Source organism: Paralichthys olivaceus, chromosome 19 (genome assembly GCF_024713975.1).
Source record: "Paralichthys olivaceus isolate ysfri-2021 chromosome 19, ASM2471397v2, whole genome shotgun sequence".
Lineage (NCBI taxonomy): Eukaryota > Metazoa > Chordata > Actinopteri > Pleuronectiformes > Paralichthyidae > Paralichthys > Paralichthys olivaceus.
In genome coordinates this window covers 7961287-7975947 of record NC_091111.1, presented here as the reverse complement: position 1 = coordinate 7975947, position 14661 = coordinate 7961287, and the positions used below count along the sequence as shown (strand labels likewise).

Here is a 14661-nt window from a genome sequence, read left to right as displayed (position 1 = left end):
CTAACCCCCCCCACTATTGGGCCTGACCCCCCTCCCGGCCTTAATTCACGCCCCAGCCACTACCACAGTATCACACTTTATAAGAACACAGATCTGTAAAGAGATTGGACTGAATGTGCACTTTAAAAACACACGAAATGAAAAGGACGGTGACACAAATCGGACGGTGTGTGATCGTCTCGAGTTTTCCTCTGTTGCAGGAGAGAAACATCATTCTTAGTTATGCAGTGGGTGGTTTAAGTGGGGTATGTTTAAGTGGGATTCAACTTAATCACCTACACACGAGCTTATTAATGGAAGGAACCCATCTTCTACTCTGCATAGGGATCCTCCACTACAGAGGAGGTGTCTAATCAACTGGGATGAACACACACACACACACACACACACACCATTTTTTTAACCATGATAATGTGTGTATTGTGATTTATGCATGTGTGTCTATGTGTGTTAAAGTGACAGGAAAACAAGAAACAGCCTCACAATCATTACCATGAGTAGCCATCATGATGTATGTGTCCATGAAAAACCATGTGTGTGTGTGTGTGTGTGTGTGTGTGTGTGTGTGTGTGTGTGCGTGTGTGCGTGTGTGCCTGTGTGTTTGTGTGTGTAGGCCTATAAATGTGTGTATGAGAGAGGTGGGTTGACAAAAATGAAAACAAATAAATAGCCTGGTGTTATTGTTGTTCTCATTAGCTGTAGGATTAGGCAGGACAGGGCCGGACATCTATTTGACGTTAAGTCTTTCTCTAACAAGACGGATGCTCTACAAATCTTCTTTGAATTTTCCTACCTTCCACGTAGCCCTCCTCCCCTCCCTCCCTCCTTCTTGATCTCTCTCCCTCTCTCCCATTCTGTCTTTATTTCTCCTCTGTCTCTCTCTCCCCTCCTCTCTTTCTTTTTCTCCTGCACACCTCCCTGAGTGACAGCTCAATACCCGGCTCTCCCAGGCTTATCTAGCCTCAGCAGATGGTTGACTTGGATCACTGTTCATACGCCACGATCTGGGCCGGTGATAAAGACTGTTACAGAGGGAATATACGCTATCTCTCCATTGCTCGCTCTTTCTTCCTTTTTATTTCTCATCCCCTCATCTCACATTGATCTCCCCTGTTGTTTTCTCCCCCTCATTCGTCTCTTTTCAACTCTTTTGAGTCTCTCCATCTCTACCTGGACCTCGCCGCTCGTCTCCTTGTCACGTCCTCCACCTTTCTCAGCAGTGCTCTTTGTCCCATGCCACCCACTCCCCCCCTCAAACCTCCCGTCCGTTTCTCCTCATCTCCCTCCATCCCTCCATCCTCTGTGCATTGAATCTGGTGCTGCGTGATTGTCTCTGCCTCCCTGCTGGGCTGGCGCCTGTCTAAAGGGCCCCAGGACCCTCGCGCACTGAGGGAGCTCCAGCCATGCCAGAGATGCCCCTCTCTCCTCTCCTCTCCTCTCCTCTCCTCTCCTCTCCTCTTCCCCCCTCTCCTCTTCTCTCATCTAATCTACCTCTCCTCTCACCATTTATCTGATCTCTCTTCATCTCCACAGGATAGAAGAAAAGGTCAAACTGGGTCTTTTCTGCTCCTTTTCTGGTTTTCTGAAATCAAAGCTTCACATTAATAATAGATGTTGTCTGATTTTTTAATTTTACATACAGCTATAAAAGACGCCACTTATGTTACATATGTTTAAAACTAATTAACAATAAGTAAACAGCCAAACATCAAAGTGCTGCAGCCCAAAGCTTTACTCGACTCACATCTACTGTTTTCATGCGTTTCATTTACGCGATCACTGCATTTAAACAACTGAGGTACCCTTGACAGACTTGAAATGCCCATTTTATGTTCGCTTCACTTGTGCAGAGTGGTCATTTGATGTCCTCCGCCAAACAACAAAGCAAAGAGAGAGGGTATAGCTGCTACTCGTGGATGAAGAAAGGGGGGAACTGGGTGCTGCGGGTGCGATATGAATGAGAACATACAACTGAGCACCTTGTGAGGCAGCAGGGAAAAACACTGCACATACACAGGCCATGCATAAGATCTGCTCTGTGTGCCAATATGGTAGGGGATGGTGAACATGAGAAAAATCATATCATATATAATCTACCCACTGATTCTACAAAAAAAAATTCTGTCGGCATGTGGAATCTATATCTTGCAAACTGCTCATCTTATCGACTTCACACTTGTGTATTGTTGATGTACCAGGGAAGTGCAGTGTTTGAGTGACTTTGGTGCAATTTGAATACACAGGCGACCAGCTCTCTGTTGCAGTCTGTGGGGACTGGGAAGTGTACCTTCAGTCTGCAGGCCGAGCTGAAAAATTTTTTTTTTTGTCTTTGGACAAACTACAGCAACTAGGTCAAATCACGGGTCAAAATCACATTCAGATTTTGATTTCGAAACATTTCATGATATCAGACTCACACAGAAATTCACGGGTTCAGATGTGCATCATGCCAACCACATTCATAGAATCACTTTCTCCTCATCAATTTCACTACAAAGTAAAAACAAAAATGTTCGTTGTGTTGCTTTTATTTTGAAAAGTTGTGATCTTGAGTCTGAAGATTGTGTCTACACACCCATCTGAAATAGCCTACATGCATGACAGTTAAGTAACAGAATCAAATTTCTAAATGAGCCTCACACGTTAATAGTAATGAAGCTAATTCTGAATAAAAATATTGACTTTAAAATCTTCATTGTTGATAAGCCAGGTAGGATGAATGCATTTTTCTAACTTTACTCAATTTCAAAGCACACAAACAATAATAAGTGATAGTACATTGTAGAACTGTTTGAGGAGGACTCACTAATGACAAGGAATAATTCTGAAGTAGTTCTGGAGCTTTAACACAGGACAAGAGTTCATTCCAAACCAGCAGGTTTAGAAATGGACTCTACACAAATAAGAACAATGATGCCAGCACAGTGGTATAAGGAGCCGCCATGTGGTGGAAACCTCCTCTGCTGTGATTCGATGCTCTCTCTCTCTCTCTCGCTCTCCCTCTCCAGTCTCCAGACAATTTGCAGCCGTCTTAATCTGAACGGTGGAATCTGGCAACTACTCTGGAGCACCTGCATCCGTCCAGCCTGACCCGCTTTTGTTCTGGTCCGACCCCCTAACTTTAGCCCCTAATTAACCCAACAGAAACTAATTAAATGCAGCTCTAGTGGACCAGACGCCAGACTTTTAAAAAAAAGAAGGAGAAGAGGAGGGACACAGAGAAGTGAGCAGAGTGATGGGGAGCAATCTAATGTGACAGGCAAGAAGAAGGGGGTAAAAAAAAAAAAGGATAGCGATCCAAAGCTTGGCCTGCAACCACTGAGACAGAGATTCACATGAGGAGGGTATTTGGATTTCAGTGTCATCCTACATCCAAACTAGGTTTTTGTTTGAAAACACATCAACTCTGATCTGGATACGCCCGGCGTTCACACTACTCCACTAATGGAGAAGTTTGGAAACACTGCTTGAAAATCTGGGGCCGCATTTATGTCTAGACGGGAAGAAACTAGAGAAACATGGACGTAGACATTAGTCCCAACTACCAGTTTAGAATGCAACATGGATAAACAAATACAATTTAAATTCTGGATTTTATAATGATACAACTGCATGCATATGTCAGAGACGATCTTTAATTAGAACAATTCCTGTTATCACTGGCCAGGGGCATGTGAGTGGTCATGTGATAAGCGTTTTCAGGCTTGTTACTATAGACATGGATCAAAACTGATACTGAGCCAAAACTCTTGTGGACGGTGATTGTTCTCTTTTGACAATGGCGTTTTTCAAATGAAAATATGAATGTAGCCTCAGCCTGGGTTGTCCCAAGTGCTCTCCATACTGACCTTGTACTTCTCAACACGCTCTTTTTCTCAAGGTATTTTTGGGGTTGTTCCTCAGAAACGAGTTTGGATGCCAACTGCTGTAATCACAAGCACACCAGGTCACATGACGCAACCCACACCCTGGAGATATTTGGAAAAGAGAGAGACGAGAAGCAGTGTCGAATGAAAGGAAAAGGAGGAGGGGAAAATAAAAGGATGATGAGATGGCGGGCGGGGGGGGAGGTATAGAGAAAAGGTACAGGACGGGATTGTGCGAAAGAAGATATGTGAATATGGGTTCAAACCAGCCAAGTGTCTCTGGCAAGACACTGCTGCTCCTCGTCCCAGGCAGGCACGGCTCGCTAAGTGATAGAGGAAAGTAATTAAGAGAAGGCTGCTCAAGTAGATAGGCCTGTAAAGGAGATTTGAAGAGGGGGAACTGATTGTGCATGTCTGATTCCCGGTCTTCAGAGAGTTCTCAGCCCCAAGGCTTAGCTTTCAAAGAGCTGTCTTTCTCCCCCGTCTTTCTCTGCGTCTCCTGCGCTGTGACACGGCCTATATTTATAAACAACATATACATATATATATATATATATATGTCTATAGGAAATTCTCATGTGCTCATTGTAGCTGAAGGTAGAATAGAAAAGAGAAAACAGGAGGTATCAGCATTTCACTTAGTTATATCTATCTATGTATCTTTTTATCTATCCATCTATCTATGTGACCTTGTATACCATGTGAACCTTGAGTTCACCATGTGATCCACCTCTGAGTGCATGGAGCTGTTTGAGGATGTGATAGATCAACACTGCCACTTAGGATGAACTACACAACCCTGCAGATAAACTTTGAAATGAAGTGTAACTTTTGATTTACACATCAAGTCCCATCAATTAGTTTATTTGTTTTTATTTTATCACAGATGATATGATGAGCACTCAGAGGGTACAGGTTTCCCCTGTATCTCTGTTTCCTTCTTTTGGGAGCATCAGTAGAGGAAACCCATCTGTAGTTGGAAACAGCACCTTATCTTATATCTCAACTAAACTGAGTTTTTGGAGAAAAATATTATCAACATATCACCTCTACTAACCCAATGCAAAGCAGGATTTAAATTAACTGATTGGTGTTAAAGTATATGAAGTATCATGTAACTGTGGGAAGTAGTGGAGTGTAGTGCTGAGTCTGTGATCTGGATATTATTCAATGTAAACCTGCATTTACTCTGCAGGATGAAGCCGTGAACTGAGCAGAAAAAGGAAACTGATCTACTGGCGACATCTACTGGAGAAACTGAAGTAAAGATGAACACATGTCATCTTTCCACATACATTCTAAAACTGGCGCCCTCTGCGGGTGAAATACCTCCCAGCTCTTGAGTTAGAGTAAAGTTTAAAGCAGCACAAACGCAAAATTTTAAATCAATATACAGCTGAAAATTATGTAAAATTAGAATTGAAATTCTGCCAAGTATGTAGGCATTTAAAGTCATCTTTCAACTGAGCTGTCTTTGCCAGAATTAAATGATAACAGTGAGATGAAATTCTGAAATTTTGTAAAAGAAACAAACACATACAGGAATAATGTGAGCAAATACAAACGTGAAAGGTCACATGTCAATGTAAAAATCGTTGTTGCATGTATTTCCATTGATTTTGTTCCCACTCTTGATTTAGAGATCACGCTGTCCTGTTATGAGAAGAATACAGATACAAAATACAAATTAAAAATTATTAATTCAACGATGTTATTCAAGGAATTAGTAAATTTAAACTCCTCGCATCTGTCATGCGTTACACCACTGTCGTAAAACGTCTCGCGCTGCTGTTGCAATGGCGTTTGCTGCGACAGCGCTTTGCGGCAGCAGGGGAACCGAGGAGAAAGCAGCGACTGCCGTCGCCAGCGGAAACGTTGTCACCTCCGACCCCCTCGGATTTATGCAATATTCGGCGAACTGACGTGTATATGTTTGGTTTATCTCTTCGCCCTGTGGATGAGATCGTGTTCGACGTTTTCCAAGCGTGAATCTCCACCTTAATGCGGTGGGATGGCCACAGTGCCGACTGGGCCTAGTAACGCACTGCCTGCATCCGCGGCTGAAATTCCTCCTTTCCCCGGGGCTGGGAGCGTGGAGCCGGCGGGGGAGGACGGAGAACCGGCCTGCCACGGGGAGGGCTGTATACCCGCCGGTACAGGGAAGACGTCAGAGCCGGTAAGCGAAGTGAGAGGGTCGTTGAAGAAGAAACAGAAAAACATGCTAGCGCGAGCTAGCCCGGCGCCGCTGCACCTTAAAATGCAAGCCCGAGAGCAGCAGCAATTAAACGGCTTGGCGAGCCCCTCAGAGGACGCTAACAGCCACCAACACCCAGGAAACCGACCTGACAATCCGAGACCGTCCATGGACAACTGTGACAGCAGCAGCAGCGGCAGCAGTGAGGAGGCTCCGGCCGCTAGAAACAATAGTGAGCATTGCCAACACGAAGGCCACAGCCCCTTCTCCAAAAACGGCAGTCTCTCTCCCCTGGTTAACAATAGCGTGAACGGGATACCCGGTTTCTCAAGAACCGAGGAGACCCACGGTCACCTCGGGGACGAAGGGAAAGAGGAGTTCGACCACACGGAGCCGCCGAGACCGCCGAGCGACGAGCCGCCGGACGCTGCGGGGCCCGGCGGGGATGAGGGCACCGCTGACCCGGATCAGCAGCAGCCGCCGGCCGCAGAGCTGGCCCGGCTCGACCTGAACAGCTCTCCCGGTCGAGTGGAGGAGGAGAGTCACGGCATCCGATACGTCCGCTACGAGTCTGAGCTGCAGATGCCGTGGATCATGAGATTGATCACGAAGGACTTGTCTGAGCCTTATTCAATTTACACGTACAGGTACTTCATCCACAACTGGCCGCAGCTCTGCTTTCTGGTGAGTGTGACGCTGGAATCTGAAGACCATGTCTGTTTTCACTCTCTAACTTCGTTCACCAAGACACAAACAAGGGCCATCCCCTCCTGTTCCATGACTCTACAGGAGCTGGGTGTGAGCACATGCTCGTAGCTTCCCATCACCTGTCACCTCTCAGTGTGTGTTAGCCTATACAACAAACGCCTCTTATTCAAACACACGTGTTAAAGTCTCAGTGACAGCACATTGCTTTGTGTAGCCTAAGTATGTGTTGACAACCACATTTCTGCCACAGATCCGTCATAGGTTTGTGGTTTTTAGTTTGACTGAATCATACCAGTGTTCATCACTTCTGTCCAGTCATCTGTGTACAGCAAAGTAACCACAGTGTTTTACAATCCTTGTTTCAGTTTTTTAGTTTTGCTTTAGGAGGCATTTCCTCTTGTACCTGCAGTGTCCACTCACTTAGGGCTTTTCTACTTTTTTACAAACACCTTCAACAAAGAGTTTATCATCGGAGCCTCAAGGTCATAAACTTCCTAGTTCCAGTTTGTCTAGTACACTGCATGTGACACAAGAGGAAGTGCTATGAAATAAAGGTCAAAGGTCAGCTCAGAGACCCGGCAGAACAGTCACATTGACAGGAAATGTAGAGGAATTGTCGTTTGCTTTCAGCAAACTTTACTGTAGACATTCTGGAGACTAGTGTTGTCATGATACCAATATTATTCCTGATAACAGTAACTCATTTGCATTTTCAGAATGGTTCCTCAGTGAAAAACAAACAAAAAAGCAGGACAAGTTATGGAAGACAAGACATGGCAAAGAGAGAACCTCATTAAAATCTACTTTGACTAAATAGAAGACTAGAAAATCTATTCATTAGAGCACAGACCTGTGTCAAGGAGTCATCTGTGTTCAGTTTACTTTAGTGCACTACTTTAAATGTGCAGGTTAATAATCCTTGATTGAGCTTTATCAACATTAAGTTCCAGACTTTCAGTCAATTTAATGTTCAGTATTTTCATTTGTTTTGCATTGTTTTACATTATTTTATTTCTCATCGATATTGGTATGTTTTTAACAATAAATTACCACATTAAAAACATACATTTTAAAAGGATGGTATTCAGTAATCTAATCCATCCCCTATACTTGATTTGTGATATCTCTGAGAGCACTTTCTAGAAAGAATTAATAACAAAACTCACATGCTTTGGTAACAGTACCAGCACTGACTTTGAGTAAATGGATCAATCATGACTGACTCACAGTATATTTGAGGACAAGAGTATGATGTCATTCTGTTACCTCACATTCTCTGACCTGTCTCTGTTTTGCCAAGTTGGTTCCTTTGTTCTGCGTAGGTTTCTTTTACATATGGACCTTCATAGTGTCGAGGCACTTGTCCTGACTGTCAGCTCTGTCATCAACATAATTCCACATTTCACTTGCTTCGGTTTTTGGTATTAGCAACCATGCCTCTCATCTTATTGATAGCATTAAAGCTACGAATGGTTGAAACGCCTACTCTGTCTGCAGCGAGGGGAAGCAGAGAGCTAAACACACCCGTTTCACATTAAAGTAATTCATAGGAAATACAGCTGTTATTAAAACAAGGCATTCTTAAAGTAATGGAATAGAGCTTTGTACCATGTTTAATGCCAGCAGATTGCAATACTAGTCTGGTGTTGGTACACTGAGGAACACTACAGAAGACCTAAGTGCTGTGTGCTCGTGTGTTTGTCTTGCAGGCTATGGTGGAGCAGGAGTGTGTCGGAGCCATCGTATGTAAGCTTGACATGCACAAGAAGATGTTCCGTCGTGGCTACATCGCCATGCTGGCCGTGGATTCAAAACACAGAAGGAAAAGCATCGGTGAGTCTGAGTACAACTGAAATGCAGTACAAAAGATGGATGACATAATATCAAACATCTATTGTTTGTTTCATTATGTTGCAAATAACAATCTATTCTGGTAATTTTTCTCATTTGGATAATGCTTTGTGTTCGTTCTCACGGCACATATGCAGCCAGAATGCAGCAAACATTGAAGAAATTGAAAGCAACACATGGTAACTTGAACAGGACAAGGACCCTCTTTTTGGGCACATACTCGAAATATGGGCTACGTCTGACACAGCCCAGAAAATCTGTAAATTATGTGTCAGACTGCTTCACAATAGAGTCAAACACCACTAGCCTCTTTTTACCATCTACGCAAGAGTCAAGACAAACAGTAGAGACAGTCTGCAGTTGAGAGCAACAAAAGTTCCGACTCAGATGTTGCATGAGGCATTTGCCTGCAGCACAACATATGGCAAATAATCACAAAGATGGAAGCAGATAACAGCTGCTGTTTCAACTTACATCTGCTCAGACATGGCCCCAAATTAACATAGTCATGAAATGAGGGTTTCATGACTTGGTGGTAAAACTCGACCAAAGATGCACAATGTCAAGTAGAAAACACTTGAAGTTGAGTTGCAAAGATTATATCAAGAGAGACGCGCCAATGAAGAAGCATTTTAATGTTGTATAATTATTAGGTTATATTAGGATCAGAGAATTTGGTCATGTCACGCTGTTCTAATGCAGAACAAGTTGTGCGAAAGTATCGTTCATTCTTTATTTGACCACCAAATCTTTTCATGCAAATGTTCCATTTAAATAATATATACACTGTGTGCTGATGTCTAACACTTAGCTTTAAACTGAAGTGCCATTTTGTTTACCCTTGATCTTGCTTAGAACATCAGACGTCAAGTTAGACGAGCAGAAAAACCCAGTGCTATTCATGCTGAAGTCTGTGTTTTGTTGAAGTGAATGTTGTCAATGACTCAGATTCCTCTGTTTCAGGCACTAATCTGGTGAAGAAGGCCATCTATGCCATGGTGGAGGGAGACTGTGACGAGGTAATCTACGAAGACATATTGTGACTGAAGGACAGCTCATCCAATTTACATTCCATACTTTTTCAATACATATTTGAATAGGAAATGGTCTGTATTTATATATCTCTTTGATCAAAGCACAATTAACATTCACACACACACACACACACACACATTCATACAGTGCTAATAAACGCAGCACTTTTTCTTTAACACACCATTCATACACTGCTGGCACAGCCGTCAGGGGCAATTTGGGGTTCATTATCTTGTCCAAGGACACTTTGGAATGCAGACTAGAGCAGGGGATCGAACCACATCTGCTTAGAGAACCTCCTGCTGCGTTGTGCATGTGTGAAAGGCAAACTCTGGGTGAAATTCAATTGTAGCCAATTCTCTGGATTTTACCCACAGGTCATGTGTGGAAAAACTAGAAAACAATTATTTCTAATACTGAAAATGCATAAAATAACAACACATTGGAAAATGATTGATTGATCCTCAGCTCATGGTTTATAGCTTATTTTGTGCTCCCAAGTACTTGTAGGTGGATGATTAATTTCAGGTTTTTCAGGAGTTTGATTTTCCAACTGCTTTGCATGTAAATGCCTTTTAACTGATAATCAACCTTCCCTGAGTGCATCGGCAAAGAAAGCCTGTTAAACCTTATCTTCTTGATACTGCATTCCTAAGTAATTCCATATCTTAGACTGGAGTTCACTGTAATGGATCACCTATCTCAAGCATTTTATCATGTTCTGTTATTAATCTGTTTAAGTAGCTCTTTATTATGTTAATATTAAATAAATGCGACAATACAGCGCTGTAATAAAACCACAGACAAGACCAAAATGGAACCGATGACTTGTCTACAAACACCCTGGTCAGAATCTTTCTCAGTACACACAGCTTGGCTTTGTGGAAACACTATGGATACCTACTGTCTCTGCCTGTAGTTTACCTCGCTATTTCCTTATATTCTAAACCATAGGGATGTCATTCTGACTCTGATATTCCTTCATATCTGTCTGACTTGTCATATGTCTTAAATTTCAGTCATTATTCCTAAAAAGTCTTAAGTGAAATCTGCAAAATCTTAGTTAACTCGTGTTAAGGTGCAAAACCAACCTCTTCTGTGTCTCCCCAGGTTGTATTGGAGACTGAGATCACCAACAAATCAGCCCTGAAGCTGTATGAGAACTTGGGTTTTGTCAGAGACAAGCGGCTGTTCAGATACTACCTGAACGGAGTGGACGCGCTGCGGCTCAAACTGTGGCTTCGCTAAAGGAAAGAGGAGGGGACGGGGGTGGAGGGACGGGACAGCAGGTGCTGTTCACCTCCTACACGATCAGCTTGACAGCCTCAGCTCTGCCCTGGTCATTTCACTCTTTATATACACAAACACACACAATTCATACGCACACATACACACACACACACACCTGTGCACAACCCTGAGGAGTATGCACATAGGTATGCATAGACGTGCAGACACATCCTCTTTTTGTCCTTGACTTCTGAACAACTGTTGTTTAGGCAGAAATGGACTGAAATCCCACCTGATGTTTTCGTGAAGGGGCCCCTGATACTTTCTATGACGAGGAAGGGGCAAGTGAGGGCGGTCTCTGGGATGACCTTGAGTAGGGGGACTTCATGACCTTTTGACCTTCAAGCTCGAATGCCGCAGCGCTCAGAACAGGGGTTGTGAGGCAGCTCAGGTGAGGACGTGTGTCCGACTCAAAGGGGGACACAGCGCCGCACCAACTCCCTCTGCAGAACACAGGACAAGACTTAAAGGAAACAACACCATGTGAAACAAGGACGCAGGCCGCTACAACAGACTGGGAAGAAAATAATTGTTGAGTTTATTTTTGTGTTTCTTTTTTAACCTTGTAAGTATGACGGGGGATGGATAAAGCTATAGTATGACTGAGTGTTTGTACTTTATCATGGTTTTGGGGGTGGGGTGGGGGGTTGGGAGCAGGTAATTGGCTTTTTGTGTGTGTGTGTGTGTGTGTGTGTGCATGTGTACGTGGTGTGGTTGGTTTTTCGCTGTGAGCAAAAGAACACGTTTGTGTGACTGTGTGAGCGCATGTTTGGTTGGAGTTGTGCATACCATTGTGCGTTCTTGTTTCCCCATCCTGTCTCCATCACCCTCCAGGACTGAACGCCTGTAAAGATATGCATGCATTTATTTTAATGTGAGCGCAGGACTAAGTGTGAAGAGTGTGTGTTGATTAAACCCAGACTGAGGCCCACCCTCCTCCGACCCCTTCCTCTGTTTGGTGTAAGCATGTTGGTGCAGAGCAGTTGATCGAAAACAAATCACTCCATTAGCACCTCAAATGTTTGCCCGGCTGGTGGATCAGCCGCCTCTTTCGCTTCATCGTCTTTCCCCAAGTCTCTCCTTTTCAAACCGTGACGGAGTGTGGGTGACGAGCCTATTTTTTAATCCTCCTATTTTTGCAGATCAGAACTTGTTTTCCCTAAATGCACTGCCAGCTGCTGCAAAATTCCCAAAAAGGAAAAAAGTTTGTCTTTTCAAAGATGTTTCTTGCCAACAATGGTGCAGTCAAACTTTCCTAGCCGTCTCAGTTTACTCCTTTATAATAATCGTCTGTTTCTCCTCTTTGCAAGTGCCACTCTATCCATCAGAACTCTCAGCCACGACTGCTGCGGTCAGCCCGCTAAGAGGCGACACGCAGAGCAGCGTCGGCCCCCGCTTCTCGTCTGCCCTCAGCACCAGACGGGAGGCAAAGTGTTACATATGCTGGATTGCTGTTTGAGTATGCTGTGTGTGCGTGTGTGTTTATCTCTTGATTTAAAGAAAAAAGGAAACTAGACAAGTATTCTTAGCAGATTATATTTTATTCTTTTGTTCGCTTTCAGTTTATTTAGATATACTTCTATACACCTGTATAACCTCACGCTGCTGTAAGCGGCTGAGAACACAGTGCACTTCCCAGGTGCCCTAACTCGATGCACAACGAACCTCGCTAACATTTGAAGATCTCCCGCCCGGAGCATGTCGTAGATGCACCCGGACGTTTCAATCCACACCAATAATGGCAAAGAAACGTTGCTTCTGCCGCTTCTCGTTATTTTTATTTTTATCTTTCCTTGAAATTAAAATGAACAAAGGTCAGATGCACTTCTTTGGAAATTGCTGCAATGTGTGTCTGTATGAATGTGTCCTGTAATTTAACAACGGTGTGGATCTGTTCTGATAGACTTTTATTTCCCAACCTTCAGAGGCCCGCGTACAGGAAAATCAGAGCCTTTATGGTGCTGTGTTTTGTTCCACCCTAATTAGAACAGGAAGGAACAAAAGCATTTCTTCCTTTCCAGGATTTGAGTTTTCATACTAGGAAGGCAGGAGACCACGTGGTTCATAGTTAAGGGGAGAATAAACCCTAAATCTGCTTTGTTTTGCTTTGCCTTGTTGTTTCTTTCACATTTAAATTGTAAAACAACTTGCATCACAGGTTGGTAATGCAATTTCAGTTTACAAGCAGCATTTCAAATTATGCAATTGGACATCTGTGTGCTTTTATCCTTGCCTGCTTTATTCACAGTAGAAAGCACTCAAAGACACTGCCATGTAACACAACAGAAAAAAATCACAATACAATCTGCTACAAATATTAAACAAACAAAAATGTCCAGCTTTAGATGCTATAATGATTTAAAGACAGATTAGCTTGTCTCTATTAATGACACTACAAGATCATGTCCGTGTTGTGGGTTTATTTCCCCCTTTCAAATAGGAGATTTAATCCCAGGAGACCAGGACTGGAAGAGAGAGTAGATGGTTACAGAGTTGCCACCCACGTAACAGCCTGTGTCCAAGTTTGTGTGTGTGTGTGCATTTGGAACAATGGATCAGATGACCTATTTTCTTTTTTTTTTTCAGATTTGTATACGAGTGTTGTTCTATTCATCGTATTGAGAGCATTTTTTTTGTGAATCACCTGTTTGGGAAAGGGGACAGTTTGGGTTGATTTATCAGATTTTCAGAGTTTTATTTTTAATTTCTGTGCTACTTAGCCCATCCAGAGATGTAACCAGAACGATTAGCATAAGAAAATGACACTTATCATCTTTGCTGCTCATCCCACTCCCATTTTAGTAATCTACCAGTTTAAACTCCTCCTGATTTAATTCTGGAGGTTTAAATATTATCGTCCCTGTCGACAGTTGTGTCCCCATTCTTCTTTGTTCTTTTACTGTTCGGGCCTTGTCTTCTACTACTCTGACTACTCATGGAGCAACACGCTGGATAACACATGCATCCATCTTGTTCTTTCAAAACCAGCTGTCAGCATGAAGAGGTGTTTTAGATATTGAAGGAAAAGGTCTTTTTTTTTTTTTTTTTATCCTGTGAAACTATGGCAGTTCCATTGGGTATATGGGCATTACAGCCTGCTACAATGAGCCAAAGGGCTCTGTCTCAGTCAATGCAGGGCTTCATCATCACGACCATGTTTTACTCAAATCTCTCTTTCAATGACTCATCTGCATTCAGAATCGGTTTTGACTTGACATGCCAGTTAGGTGTTCACAAATGTCAGAGGTTTTTCCCCCTATTCCAGACTGCATCTGGAATCTGCTGTTCTATCCAGGTTGCTTATTCAAACAATAGTATTAACCCCACCTCTGTCCTCACCCAAGGCAACGTCTGCCATTCTCCATTTATTACATTAAATTGCCCCAGAAACCAGGTTATTAGTCAGATAATAACAGTTGTATAGGAAGTAGTCCTGCACCACAGAACGCTATGGTCCCCACAACCAACCAACCGACCACAGGGTCTTCCTGCAGTGTTTTCAGGGTGGCCAGCAACGCCTACACCACCATCCACCAACAAGTGTGCAAAGGGGAGAGCAAAAGTTTTTTTTGCATGTCAGATTTCTGTTTCCCCCTGTTCCTTCTTCCCTGTCCCCTCTCTTGATTTTGATCTGGAAATGTCCAATAGGTTTTATTTAATGTGGAAAAAGAACACAGAAATAAATTATTTGATTTTTTTAAATGCTGTAAACTGGGT

The 14661-nt window shown here is 43.1% G+C and overlaps 1 protein-coding gene across 1 annotated transcript; it reads left to right on the top strand.

The window, feature by feature from the left end:
- Positions 1–5632: 5632 nt before the first annotated feature.
- Positions 5633–14655, top strand: naa30 (N-alpha-acetyltransferase 30, NatC catalytic subunit). Its single transcript, XM_020091839.2, has 4 exons — positions 5633–6744; positions 8478–8601; positions 9583–9638; positions 10765–14655. Exons 1-4 carry the CDS (start codon positions 5878–5880, stop codon positions 10900–10902), a joined length of 1185 nt encoding a protein of 394 aa, XP_019947398.1. The 5' UTR covers positions 5633–5877; the 3' UTR covers positions 10903–14655.
- The last annotated feature ends 6 nt before the right edge of the window (positions 14656–14661 follow it).